Here is a 15,325-nt window from a genome sequence, read left to right as displayed (position 1 = left end):
TTGAGCACAAAATGTGGTAAGTGGGAAGGTAATGTCATTACCATTCTAAAAATATCTGACAAAATGACACAATTGTTCTTGCAGCAACACATCAGTGTTTTGGTCAGTCTTAATTGACCAAATGCAGTTAAGTTGTTCTTCTAATTTCTCTCGCCCTGAAGTGGCTAAGAATGGTCAGGCATTCGGTACATCATATCTGATGAAGGCCAGTCTGATAGAGAATAAATCAGAGAATAAATCAGGCTGAGAGGACACTGAGCATAAATCCATCTGTGTCCTCAGACAAAACTGCTGAAAAGTGCCTCTGAGTCAGGCACTGACCTCCTAGAGCCATCAATAACTCAGACGTTTCCGGGCATCCAGATGTACTGTAGTAGCTGGGACTGCGTTCTCCCGCAAATGCATGACTCATAGTCAGGGGTTAAAGTGGACACTGAAGCACAAGCTCTGTCAGTAATTCCGGAACTCATTTGGGACGATCACTAAAAACGTCTGCCTCTATCAGCTTCCAGATTCAATTACGTGGCCATAAAAAAGGGTGCTCTCTTCAGCATGCTTCACAAATGCTTTTACTCAAGCAGACAAGAAAAAAAAAGTCTTGTAGCTGATATGACATCAGTCAGGTATTTCCTTGCTGCTTTGAAAAGGACACCCACAGACTCGGCAGAGTGGTGTGTAGTAACAGCTCATTAACATGTGCTTTGTGTTATCGGGGCTGCACTCTGGATGCTAGGAGACAAGAATTTTACGGGTCGTATTAAAATATAGCAGCTCAGCTCCATGAGTCCAAATGAGTGGGGAGGGCGAGGACCTCGCAGGGCTCTCCCTTCGTCTCTCTGCCCTTCTGCTGCATCAGCAGGACTGCATGGGTGACTCAGACGCGTCCCGTAAACTGACTCATGCCCCTGGCTCCATTGTATCACTTTAGGGATTGAAAAGAGAGAGTAGAGACTTGCTGATAAAGAGTCTTGTAAAACATCACAATGGTGTGCCAGGAACAATTCCCGTTGGTCACATTCCAAACTGTTTCGGTTGGCATAGCTCACTCTCTCCCTCTCTCTCTCTCTGTCAGTGACATTTGGCCAATAGATAACACGCTCACAGGGGATCCATACAATTAACATTCAGTTGCGGGCTGTTGCTTGCGTTGGTTGACAGCTTATTTCAGCGTTCCAAAGTATTCTTGAAACACACCTGGTCTCTGTCCACGAAGGTTCTGCAGTGGATCCCTGAAATGAACCTCTTCGGCATGTGCTTAAGCCTTTCACACCCACATACAGCAAAGGGGAGGGATAGGCAGCCCTTAGAGCAAGGAGCACGGAGTCAAGGGATCATTCATTCGGATTGACCACATGACTATCTGGATATGTGTGATATGAGCCTGTGTGTGGGGAGAAGAGGTAAGACCCGAGTGATCTGAATGAGAGCATTAGCAACTCCAGCATGGCTCAGTCGACAAGCATGCATAAAACAACACTTGTGGAGGGGGAATCATTCATGCATGAGCTGAGAGGGGGCGCGAGCACGGAATGCTAATGTGCCTACAGCATTCCGAATGACCTCACCCGTTTGCTTTGTCGTCACGGAGGAAATCAGGAGCGGCAGACTGGGCTGCCCTCTGAGGGAGTGGCAAGGACGGAGAGGGCCCGAGTTTCGTGCAGGGAGGTGGTGGGAAGCCTGACTGCGGCAACAGTGCTGAGTGTGTTCCTGCGGTCGGAACCCCTCCGAAGTGGAGTGCAGAGTGCAGCTGGTTGGCTCATCTGCTCCGTCCGGCTTCCTCGTGCTCTGACGGGTTCAGGGGCTCGTCTCGTTGTCTGATAAGACAACACTGACCTCACTTCCTCAGTGCGGTCATAATACCCGAACTCCTCCATCCTGCTCGCTTCCTCTTCTGTCTCCTACACACAAAACATCCCTGCCGCTAAATCTGCTCCGTGGCAATATCAGTCCCAGACAGAGGCAGAGACAGAGGGCTGCCAGGGAGCCTGAAGAATGGCCTTTCCTATCTATCCAGCTCCAGCACACGGGACGGATATAATCGAGTCAAGTGGGGGCTCTTTCCTCTCCTCTCAGTGCCTTCTCCTAGAACCAAGACCTCAACAACCTCAGGAAAGAATGCGGATTTTGACTAGATGGCTACTGAAGTAAAAGCATGAGGGGGCAATTTTGGGGGGATTTCTTTTTTACAAACGTTCTTTACAAACATTGCTTAATTGTCCTGGGAGTAATTTTGCATGCCTTGCATGACTGGTAGTATTCTTTCCTCCATCATAAGACTCACTCTGGAGACATTTCACATGCTTTCTGAATGTAAAAACAAGCAGAAATGTAATTGGTTTTCCACTGTCAGAAAATACAATAAAACTGTTACAGAAACATAAAACATGGATTTTTGACATGGAGGGGGAAAAAAAGAGTCTACAGCTACATCTACAGCTCCTTCAATCTCATTCACGGATCATGGACGCTAAACTGCCAGTATGACCAGTGTGGTCATCTTGGCTGCAGGCTGGCACCACACGGCGCTATTCTCCAGTGGCCAGTCGTGCAGTGGGAGCTGCTCTTGGGCACATCGACAGTGAGCTCATTGTGGTCCTGTAGCTCACTGGGCACAAGCCAGGCTGCACTACAGAGTCCCAATGCCCACATTAAAGAAAAGCAACGAGCTGCAATGGGTATTCACCTAAAACACGACAAAACCCAGCAGGCCATTTCTCCTTTGTGTCGTTCACAAAGTAGCTTATTGATGGAGGGAATTTTGTGAATGCGTTCCAGGAAAAAGCAACAGGACAACATAACAACATGTGAACAAAAAAAGTGTTGGCAGGTGTAGAAAGCCTAACATTCTTGGAACTGAAATATCTGTGGATATCCCCATCAAGCCAACCTCTCGGTCACTTACAAACAAATACAACAGGGTCTGGTCCGCTTTAGCGTACTAAGCTGCTCAAAACTATGCAGCACAAACTCCTGTAAAAAAAGCTGCCCATTGTTGGCTGGCTCCGTTAGAAGTCCCTGCAGGTCTCAGTCAAGGGTACAGGGTTCATCTCTCCCTGTGGGCCACTGAGTCCCCTAATGACCGGCCTTTGCTGGCCCCTCTGTATCGCCCCATTCCACCCCCCTCCGAGTGGATTAACACAGTGGTAGGACTCATTCCACACATTCCAGACCACATCCCTGCCAGCCACAGACCTCCTGCTCCCTGCTCAGCAGACCTGCAGTCCCCTCTCATACACACACAGGGCTGATTCTCAGGGTCCTGCTCCACTTTGCAGCCCACTGAGGGATCATGGAAAATTGGCATGTGCTTTCTACACAGGCGAGTTTTCAGAGCCGCTCAATTTATCCCAGTAGGAGAGTGCTCCTAGGGCAGGATAAAGAACTGGAAAGAGAATCAATCATGTATTATAGTTAAACAAATCATGATCCAAACCACAGGGAACAACTGTTGGCTCCTTACTCCTTACTAACTTGATATTAGGGGCACCAATAAAACTGAAACTATTAAGTACTCCTCAACTCATCACAACTAGATTAACGATCTATACAAGAGTTTAAATCTCTCACCTGCAGTATCATGCTATGCAGAGGAAAATCTATTCTCAGGAATGTAATATCGCTTACAGCTGCTACTCTGCCTAACACATACAGTATATGAGTTGCCTTTACACAATAGGCAAGGCCCAACTGCCACTTCTGTAAAGAACATAAGAGGGCACTCAAGTCTCTGCTCAGAGCTTATAGAGGCGGCAGCATTAGACAAGACAGTGGATCCGTGAAGGCCAAAGTGGGGGCAGTTTATCCAATCCTCTTACCCATCAAAACAACTTGGACTTGAACAGAGAACAGTATAGTGTTCATGTTGCTGATGTAGAGTCAAGAGGATAACTTCTGTGTTATGCTGATCCTACCATGGTAGCACAACTTCTATCGTGATTCTGTAAAGAATAGGGATTTTAACATTATTGTAGCACAGTCTTTAAAGGTTAACCGGTTATTTGACTATACAGTATGTGCACACCCCTACTAGGGACGGGCTGTCTCTAAATGCAAACCAGGCATAAATACACAACTGATATGGGGAAAGTATATAGCTTGCCTGCAATCTTTCTTTTAGGTGAATCAAAACAAACCTACAGTATGTTTCCACAGGATTGCCAACTTAAAAACAATCATGGAAATCACAGGCGACACAAAAAAGGTTCAACCTAAAGGAGTCAAACCCAAAGAGCAAGGTCAAAAGAAATCTAATCTCTAGAGAGCCGAAAACGTTATGAGATGCAATTCCCACACAGTGTAAAACAGGCTAAGCTTTACTCAGATGAATGTGCAGCTGAAGAGCCACAATTCAAAAAATGAAACCAGCTGTCCCAACTGCACAGGGCAGGAAGACAAGCATGCGGTCAGTCAAACTGTCATTTCATTTGTCAAACAGACTCTGCTGTGAGTCTGTAGTCTCACTGGCAGCTCTAGTGGCAAGGATGGGCTGCAGGAGAGCATGCCAGCAAAAGGCCATCAGAGGACACAGACCTTAAGCAAGATACTGTGCTCCATCTTCACAAGTCCTCCATCTCCACGAGCCATTGTTGTGCAAAAGGGTAAAGGCATCATGGCTTGACGAACAGAAACATATTGTTATGTCTAGTATCTGGAGTCATCTGTGTCGTGTTGATCCGATTATTCTGAAATCATTTAGTTTCCACAAGCCTTTAAACTCATTTTAACTCCAGATTTTCCAGCAATTCCAGCAAATTCTCTGAGGTAAACACATAAATCTGTGTCTGTCTTACGAACAGAGAGAACCCTTGAAAACATATTCACCTGTTTACTGACTGCAGTAACAGGACTGCTGAAGGCCCTGGATGTAACAAATCTGCTCCATGGCTAAGAGGTCCAACACAGTACTGCAGACATAACATCTGGGATCAGAATAACAACAAAAAATCAAAATTTATGGTGCTTTGGAGGAAAAAATGGAGGGATGTGATGTGAGCAGAGGTGAGATGGAGCAGTATTTCAAAAGGCAGAAGCCAGAGTGCGGTGAGAAAGTGACGGGAGTACGAGGAGGAGGAGGACGTGGGCGGCTGCGCTGGAGGGCAGCTGGGGCCGATCCCAGAGGACGGGCAGCGCGAGCTGCAGCGTGGCAGGCCTGCCGCAGGCCGCGGGGAGAATAAACAAGTCACTAAAAAGGTCACAGTCGCTCGTCTCAAATAGCTACACTCTGTCTCCGGGGACTTGCCGAGCTTTGGATGTTGTGTTGGAGGGGGGAAGATTTCAATAGATGAGGAACTAAGTGAAACTCTGGAGCAGCCGAGGAGAATCCAGCAGACTCCAGCGTTCTGCGATTCAATAAACTAAACCACAAGACTTTGCTGAACTGGCAGTGGAAGAATGCAGAGTCAAATCCAAAGATCGTATCATGGTTCTCTGTCTGATTACTCCATTCTTATCTTCACACTGGGATATTGAGGAAGCCGTACCTGAAAGAAACCTGTCTGCAAGTCCACCTTTTGAGGTTCCCTTTGGAGTCACTCTGAAACGTAGCTCTTGTAATCTCTCAGCGCCCTAAGAGTTCCACTGCTTCAAGGACAGATGAAAGCCTGGATGCAAAGCCCTGGATTCAGTTCAAAAGAACCTGATCACAACGACCACTATTATTCATCAAAGCTTCTATTGGTACCAGGTGGAAAAAGGACTGTAGAGTTTCCCCACCGTGGGCATTTAAGCACACTGTATCACACAAGAAACACACATTGTTTTGAGAGATCCAATCCATGTGAGGGTCTGAACAGCCTGAAGGCATAAGGACACGGTGCTGTATCTACAATGCACCAGCAATCTAAAGCCAGGAATAAGGCATTCCAAAATCAATATCTATCATTCCAAAAATCTGTGACAGAAGATACACAACCAGGCTGGGAACTTTTTCTTGGCACTAACCACTGGGCCAACTAACCATAATTACACTATGATGATTACTGATTAGTCCTAAGCTATAATAGCGCCATAAAATGTAAAAAGATGCTTTTTTGCTCTACTGCCTACTTTACTGGTGAAGTGTGGTGCAAATAACCCTAGGCACAGAGCAGCTTGGCAACATGTGTTTTTTTTGTGTGTTTTTTTTAAAAGCATTATTTCCAGAGTGCAAGTTACACAAATGTGAAAATCAGCCTTTTCATGCATGGTGTCAACAGCCAAGAGGGACATATTATGGAAAAAGATCTGGCGGTGTAATCAATGACAGATGTGTGCGTCTGGCGTTCAGGTGGCGTAGGTCATGCTGTGGAGGGGGGTGAACTGCAAAGCCTCGCTTTGTAAAAGTTACACCTCATTTAGCGGTCCATCTGGACTCAGAGTGGCACCCTGGCCAAGCTAAAATTATCGTTCTCCTCTGCGAGTCCAGACGCCCTTCAGCGTTTCATTAGACGATTTGGTGCATTTACTCTGGTACAGCTGTGGGGATAATGAACTTTTCATGGGAGACAAGCCCGCATGTCCTCTCTCCAAAAACACCAGAAAATTCACGCCACCTTAATATGACAAACTTCACTACATGCTTTACTGATGCTGCAATCAAGAAGCAATAGTTTGTGCTTGCATTACAAGCTGTGGCAAGTAGCAGATGTTCGAGCTACATCTGACTCAGATTGTGGAACACATTTCTTAATCTATCACTTGATATTTATTGGAGTAAATCATATCTGCAGCAATACAGCAGAGGTCTGTGTTACAAATTCAGACGGGTTGAAAATTAACCGTCTAACTATTCTGCATCCTTGAATCAATCCCCTATCTTTATCCTTGGCAACATCCTGCTGAGTGATTTTAGGGCTAAAGTTTAAGGCCTGGTGCAAAAGTGTGCTAAGGGGGAAGGGGGGGACCACGAGGAGGCCTTTAGACAAAAGAGGGATTGTCATGTGTGCCTCAAAATAATTACACGTCTCCAAGAGGATGCGGCTGCCGAAGGGGATAGTGCTGTTTTTCACGACAGCCTTCTACCTCACCAAGACAAACGGGGCGTTGGACTGGACACCGTTGGTGTTGAGAGTGTTTACCCTGAGGCCATCCCCTGGCTCTCTGTCCTGCTCGGGTCTTGCAAGGCGCCCTAGAGCACCACAGCCCCCCTTAACGCCACACAAAAGCCCCTTTGTACTCCACAATGCAGGTCACCATTGGCCTGCCTCTGGCCTGTGTGGACCCACGGAGAGAGCTGCAGGATTGGAGGAAAGAATACATTTCACATATATTTCCATGTCCAGGCATTTGCACAAGCGAGTACACAAGCGATCGACAAAGATGTCTGTGATGATAGAGGGCATTCAATAATGCTGGGACATCCTGAGGCCATTTTCTGCGAGGCATCTCAGTAGTGGTAGTGCGGTTGGCTCTGATATCCAGTGTACAGAGCTCTTCCACACTCAGACGACCACCCCCCTTGTCAGCCCCCCCCAGTGCAGATGGAGACGAGAGGGAAGAGAACCAGTGAAAAGAAAACACACACAGGAAGCAGCCAGAAAAAAGCTCCATTTGTTCACGATGAAGGAGCGGTGGGGGGTATGTGTGGGATAGCCTGCAGTGATGCAGACTGTCTGAGCTTCCCATGTTGACAAGAGCAATATGTTAAACACTTATTCTCTACAAATGTATTGGAAATGACAAGGAGAATGTACCTAATGGTTTTCCAGGCACCATTTCACCCCAAGCATTTTACAGCATTTTAGGCTACATCTTCATAAGTAAATCCAAGGTTGAAAAAAAGACTGATGTAAAACACATCTGCATATGCAGAACATGTGCACTAGTCAGGCTAAAGTTCTATATAATGCTTTTTTAAAAATATGATACAATCACAACAAACCCAAGGCTCAAGTACATGGAAATATGGAAATGGCCCAATCACACCACAGCATTTAGAGGAAAGGAGACACACACACACACACACACACACACACACCATCACACCTCTCGTCCTCCTCCTACTCATACTTTTCTTGCCCCAAATGAGTCCAGGGCTCAGTAAATGCATGTGCACTGCGTTGGCACGGAGATAGGACACACAAGGTCAGCGCTGCCAAACCCCGGTCCCGTGTACACCCTCATGTGGCTCCTCTGGGGGGATAGAATGTACATCTCTGTCCTTGATCTTCAGATGGAGCCTCTCCCCTCTCTCTGGCCAACTGAGCATAACTCAAGTGAGCACTCCATCTTTGAATTTGAAAAGCCCTTCGTAATGCAACGTGGAAAAAATGTCCAGCTCACTGGCAGTTTCCACACGTATCCCTGCATACCAGACGCCACTTGAGAAATGAATTTATCTCTCGAGGTGGAAAAATAAACAGCAAAATTGAAGCAGGTCCTTGAGAAATAAATGGGTTGCTCCTCTAGGCCTTTGGTGTCATCTGATACTAAATTACTTTTAAAAATCCAGCCAAAACATCTAAACTGAATTAGCAAAATAGGCCAGAAATAGGCCATTAAGGTTTTGATTGTCTGCGATATAAAATAAAGCTTTGGTTTGAGCCATGGTTTCCATGAGTGAACCCGGGGTAATTACTGAGGTCTTGTTGTTGAAAGTGAATGCAGATCCCTTTCAATCACTTTAGGACGACAAACTCACTTTTATAGGTGAGGGTGAGACATGGCATGTCTCAGTGCGGCAGCCTAATTAAAGATATACAAGCACACAGTGGTGGTCCACGGTTTCATAATGGAGGGAATAAAAGAACTTCACATAAGCACATGGAGAACTGTGGGTCACTTGTTCCATGCTTATTATGCCACTTGATTAAATAACTTAATGTGAGAGCATTCTCTAGTCTGGCCTCGTACTGATCCAAATGCCAAACACTCTCTTCTCAAAGACGTGGTCAGGTGAGCTCTGTCTGTCTGTCCCTCACTGTTGCCCTTTTCCCGCTCTGTTACCTGTGACCTCTTGACTTCAAACTGTCCAACATGCCATCACCAAATTAGGCACTTGGACTTACAGCTTTATTACTAAACTATGAGCATAAAATGGACTTTCACAATGTCCACTCACAGTACAATATACAGGTATGCATCTGCCATACAGTACATGCCTGCTGCCACTCCTTCAATAAATCAATGTTTCTTGTGCATTGTTCTCACACCCCTCTTCTTCCTTGTCCCTTGCCCTCCCTTCCAATTAGCCAGTCTCTTTACAGGTCCCAGATCATTCAACACATGTACATCTGTGCACAGTGAACCAGCGGTGAGGTTTTCTGTTCCTCTCCAGGGCCTCTTACCTTGCAGCATGCACCTGTAGGCGGACTCTGAGATGGCGTAGATGTGCGGGGGCATCTCGTGCCTCTTCTTCCCTCTGTACATCTCGATGATGTTCTCTGAGTATATGGGCAGGTTTTTGTACGGGTTTATGACTACACAGAAAAGCCCTGAATATGTCTGTTGAAGGAAGACAGAAACAAACAAAATATATATTAATAACCAGTTAATAGATAATAATATCAGTGCTCAGTGTCTTAAGCAGAGTGTAATAGTACATTATGATCAAGAGCCACTGAGCTGATTTGAACAGGTAGTCTGTACAGTCTTTGTTATGGTAGTCAGAGGGTTGAATTCATTATGATCAAGAGCCACTGAGCTGATTTGAGCAGGTAGTCTATACAGTCTTTGTTATGGTAGTCAGAGGGTTGAATTCATTATGATCAAGAGCCACTGAGCTGATTTGAGCAGGTAGTCTATACAGTCTTTGTTATGGTAGTCAGAGGGTTGAATTCATTATGATCAAGAGCCACTGAGCTGATTTGAACAGGTAGTCTATACAGTCTTTGTTGGGGTAGTCAGAGAGGGTTGAATTCATTGAATGCAACTCTGCATAATGCAGATGAGATACAACTTTGAGCAGGCTGGTCATAAATCACCAGTGAATCAATCCTTTTACAGAGATTGGAGAGAGCCAAGAAAACTGCTGATAAATCACTCCTTATCTTCCTCTCCTCGAGAGAGCACGGACCAGACACTACAAAGGCACTGAGCATCATCAACCCAAAGTGAGTTATTCAAGAGAGAATTTAAATTCATAACATTAGTCTTCCACATCCTCTTCAAAGGAGACTATATTTGTGCATGTATTATTTCAAATTCTGATTTGAAAACAGTAGGCTATTTGCACTAATTGTAAGTGGATGGGCATCAGACTCTCTTGATCAGTACTTCCTCCAGATCCACCCATGTGAGTTTACATCCTGCCCAGCTGAGAGACAGCTGTTCATGCACACACACACACACACACACACACACACACACACACACACACACACACACACACACACACACACACACACACACACACACACACACAAACACACACACACACACACACACACACACACACACACACACTGTCAGGATGAACTCCTGTCTCAATGCTCCAGCCAGCCAGCTGAAGAAAAAAAATCTAAATACCATGACAGCAGATCTGACGGTAATATCAGCTTATGTCCCAGTTTGACTGGCTTTGGCTAAGCTGTGCCGATGATGACTTTTCATAGGACACATAACAACAGAAGAAACTTCATCTCTCTCATTTTTAATAAACATCAGCACAGACAGGACACAGTGCCTTGGCCAGGTTCAGTGATTTTCCGTTTGTTTCCAAACAGGATGTGGAGTGACCAACGCACTCGCGCGGTGCGTCCGTCCTGCGTGTTTGTGAGCTGCGGTGGCGGGACACACGGCAGACGCGGCAGAGGGCAGGTCAGGAGAGACGGCTAATCCCTGTCTGCCGGGTGGGCTCTCCACTAGCTGCAGCAGAAGGGTGGGGGGAGGTGTGTATGTGTGTATGTGTGTATGTGTGCATGTGTGTGTGTGTGTGTGTGTGTGTAAGGGAACGGGGGTCGACAGCCCATGTCCAACCCCCTCGCGCCCTGCCTGGCTGTGTGACTGCATTCCAGTAATTATGTTGTCTGTGCTGGGCAGGGGTGTGGAGGGCCCACGGCCGGCTAACCTAGTTGCCAAGCTGGAACAATGGGTGTGTGGCGCAGGCATGCTGGGGGCAGCCGCGGGGTCCTGCAGAGATCCCACAGCGCCCATCACGGGTTCTGTCTCGCCGTACGGGGGCGGCTCTCTCAATCGCCGACCCCCCGCGGGGACCAAAACAAACACGTCTGACTGCACGACGGCACTCCGCCTAAAACCGGCGCGGCGCACATCCGATCTGGGACGTTAATTACGGGTGAGCGTATGAACGAAAGTGCAGCTTCGCCTAAATCCAGATCATCAGACGAGGGGTTATTTTTGTGAGGTTTCACAAAATCACTGTGCAGCGAGGCGTACGATACGATACTACGTTTTAAAGGGGATGAATGATACGTGAAATGCCATGTGAGATTCCGATGGATCATCCAATCAATGGTTCATATGAATCAATAGTGTAAACACAACAATCTGGTCGGGGGTGGGGGGGGCAATTCATTCTCACACACACACACACACACACACACACACACACACACACACACACACACAGCTACTCAGCTGTGCAGCTCAGTGGAATGTGTGTGACGCTGGTCCTGGGCCAGAAGCAGCTCAGCGCTGGTATAGTAGGGCCCATGGGCACCTCCAGAGTCAGAGGATCAGGCAGCAGCCTCATCACACCTCTAAGGGTGAACGCTGCCAGCGCACATCTACCCATGCGATTGCAAAACACCATTAATGTCACAGATATTACAGCACAGTGGCTAAATTAGGCTTCAGTTCATCTCAATCCACCTCTAACAAGTCAAGGTCATAGCCAGTGTGTGTGGTGGGTATTACACTCAGCACGTTGTGTGGGGCCTGATGTTGAACACCAAGCGAGACTCTCCTGTCTCGGGCTGAGAGATAAAACATGTATGAGCAGGCAGTGGGCTGCATGACATGAGAGAGATGTCCATCTGCACATGTAGGGCGGGGAGCAGGGGACGGACAGGGCAGCGCTGCAGGCTGCAGATGCTGCGAGGGGAACCCCTGCTGTTCTGCCTGTAGGGGTGGGGTGCGTTTGGGCGCCATATCCGTGTCCCTGCCCCAAAACGGGCGCGGTGCCAGGCAGACGGATCAGCTGCCTGCTGGGGTGCGTGGGGAGCGGGGATGACTCAGCTGGCATGTCCCGGAGAAGCCCCCCGACAGGCTGAGCCAGGGGTAAGAGAGTGCCCAGCCCAGCCCAGCGCAGCCCTGACACCCTACCACCACCATCACCACCACCACCACCCCCAGCCCAGCGTGGCTGGCCCTGCGCCCACAGGGGCGCTGCTGTGACTGGGGACCTGTGCCAGGGGGCACCGGAACAGCGCTGAGGGACCAGAGGGCCTCTCACACAGTTGATCTGGTGCCCAGTGCCCATGTCCAAACACTGCCCACAGCCAAGTCCAGCTTAGCAACCACATCGGGCGTCTTTTTCTCCGAGCAGCAAAACAAAAAGGGGACGTTTCCGAGAGGAAGAAAGGGGACAAAAAATAAATTGACGGACCCTCTGGTCTAAGTCTATCTGTGTGGACTGGACTTTGTGGGGAGCAAAGTTGAAAAGGGGTGTAATATGCATGTCACATGCATAAAGGGCAGGAGAGAAATATCAGACTTCAAAGAGGTGGTCAGCAAACTCTGCATTGTTTCTCACATACTCATTCTGGGTTGAGGAGTGGGAGGCTGTGAGATCAGCACTAGTGGAGTTCACAGCTCTTCCCACATACTGTTTGACTGTGTGTGTGACTGTGTGTGTGTGTGTGTGTGTGTGTGTGTGTGTGTGTGTGTGTGTGTGTGTGTGTGTGTGTGTGTGTGTGTGTGTGTCTGTGTGTGTGCAGCTCAGAGGAAGGCACTGATAAGATTCTTGCCTGTGTATGAGCAACAATGAACTCCAAGGACACCTAACGTTTGAGTACACAGCACTCTATAAAACACATCCTAAATACATCAGTTTATCACCAAGGGCACGATGTCCACTGCGAAGGTTGCCATGGTATGGGGCAGTACATATCCTACAGAGAGACTGGGAGACACACGTCCTGTGGGCACGACTACAGTACATCCCAAAGTACCACCCGTAAGCACAGAGGTGGAAAACCGATCGCTTCACGGACCGCTCTTCCGCGCGGTGCTCAGAGCGCTGACTCATCACCGTGGTGGCGGCGGCGGCGGAGGGGTCAGCCCCTCGGCCCACTCGCTGCTCGGCTGCAGGGCGCGAGTGGGAGGGCGGCGTGCTCGTGGAGTGACACATCCCATCACTCGCCGACCGGAGCCAGCAGGACTAAAAGCGAGACTGGAGGTCTCACTAAATCAGCGAGAGGCAGAGGAGAGAGAGTGCCATCGATCTGGGAAGTGGTTTGTGTGCTGCATATCGTGTGCCTCTCGCAGTGCTTCTGAGGATCACATTTCTCTAAACGAGACAACAATCGGAAGGTAGTCATGACAGCAACAGTGTAACCATATGTTTACTAGACAGAAAAGACTAATAGCCTCTACATACAGTGAGAGCGGGTGCTATAGGCCTGATACATTTTAGTGTAACTTAACTGAATGCTTCTACATCAAACTGGCATGAAACTAGAATAAAAGAAGCATTGACTAGAGACAGACATTCTTCTCTTTTTTTCTGGAGAAGTGGAGGCCTGCACACTCTCCCATGGCATCGTGGAGACAACATGTGAATAATCACCTATGGCCAGTTCCACACTTGGGGTGCAGTGGAGGGGCTGTCAGTTGACCATTCAGAAGTAAGGCCAGCCTCGGACATCCCTGGGCCAGAGAGAGATCAGTGAAGCTTGCCATCCCTTATCTGTCTCTGAGTGCACCATTCTGCAGAGCACCTTTCCCCGTGCGGTGGATGCTTCACATAGTGCACATTTCATGTGTCAGTCGAGCGCAGGTCTGCAGCAGGAGCCCCTGGCAGGTCAGCAGCGCGAGCTGCAGATAAGGGGACCCAGATCAGGGGCCGCGGCGCCCGCTAACTTGGCATGAAGTTATTTTTTAATCATGGGGGCAGCCGTTTGGAGCTCCGCATTGAAGTATGCCAGATATTCCGGGACAGCTGTGGCCCATCAGCGCGCGCACAAAGGCCCCATTCTGGCGTCGGGGCTGGTGTGTGACTCAGCGCGGCCTCTGCGGCTGATTACCTCCGTCAGGAGGAGGAGGGCAGGCGGCCCAGAGCCGCCACCTGGAGCTCGGCCTCGCTGGCCTGGCGGTGGCAGAGCGGGCCCCCGGCGCAGCCCGGAGCTTTCCTGCAAAAGCGAGCCCGCGAGGAGAGGAGCGCGGCTGAGCACCATCTGGCCGGGCCTCGGCCTTGCAGGGAGCTGGTGACCATGACGACTGGCCCCAGCCACTGGAACATCCCTCCTTAAATGCAGCCGAGCGTGTTAACAGCCCTTGTTGACAGGAGGCCAGGGGGCTGAGGGGGAATTCTGTCGAGGAAACGCTCAGCCACCCCCCCCCACGAGGGGAGACAAAGACCACGTTCACATTATGCATTTGATTTCTCTTTAGAGTCTAAAACGCCGCTAAACTGTCCTTGAAACTCCCCGAAACCCCAAACAGGACAAATGATCATTATCTCTTTGGCACTTGGGCGTTCGGGCCTCCTCTGGCTGCATCCAGAGAGCCATGTGAAAGAGTGGCCCCCATTGAAATTCCAGCATGACCTCATCTAAGGCCCTCTTGGCCACTGAGGGAAACGAAAGAACTGACTTGAGCTGTGGAGCCCAACCAGCTGCACTGTCCTCTGCTCTCGCTCCCTCTTTCTCTCTCTCTCTCTCTCTCTCTATCCCTCTCTCCTCTGCTCTCTCTCTCTATATCCCTCTCTCCTCTCTCCCTCTCTCTTTCTGGTCTCAAGCGACCACCAAACTATCCCTCTATTCTTGGAATGAATGCCACAAAGTAGGTCAAGACCACAAGGGACAGGCCCATTATTAGTCCACGTCTCCACGTCACTAATATCACAGGATAAGGGGTTTTAAGGACATCTCAGAGGCAGACGATCTACTGTGACAGCACTTAATCTTCCACAGATCTTCCTGAACCGTCTCCATTACAGTCACAAGTCAAACACCATCAAACACCCACATGTTTGTCAGAATGAGTGAGAAACACTAAAGAGACTGGCAGAGGCCGCCGCTGGTCTTTTATTCACTATGATGACGAAGCCACACCCACTGAGTCTTCAGTGCAAGGGTTTGATGAGAGATGCATTAATGCGGTCTTGCAACTGAATATGTGACATCATATTACGTTTAGTGTCAACAGAGTTCAACTCCTGTCAAACACTCACAGAACAAGGAGGACCAGCTACAACAACTTACAGTAAAGGAGAAATCCGGCGAGT

The 15,325-nt window shown here is 48.5% G+C and overlaps 1 protein-coding gene across 1 annotated transcript in view; it reads right to left on the bottom strand.

The window, feature by feature from the left end:
• Nucleotides 1–15,325, bottom strand: part of LOC134094427 (myosin-10) — a 53,787-nt gene that overhangs the window by 34,854 nt on the left and 3,608 nt on the right. Inside the window, exon 3 of the mRNA XM_062547941.1 lies at nt 9,264–9,420. Coding sequence (XP_062403925.1) covers nt 9,264–9,420 — 157 coding nt within the window. The remainder of the gene's footprint in view (nt 1–9,263; nt 9,421–15,325) is intronic.

The sequence above is a fragment of the Sardina pilchardus genome, chromosome 1, assembly GCF_963854185.1.
Source record: "Sardina pilchardus chromosome 1, fSarPil1.1, whole genome shotgun sequence".
In the NCBI taxonomy this organism is placed as follows: Eukaryota; Metazoa; Chordata; class Actinopteri; order Clupeiformes; family Clupeidae; genus Sardina; species Sardina pilchardus.
The sequence above is the reverse complement of the archived record's forward strand: the minus strand, read 5'-3'. Positions and strand labels throughout refer to the sequence as shown.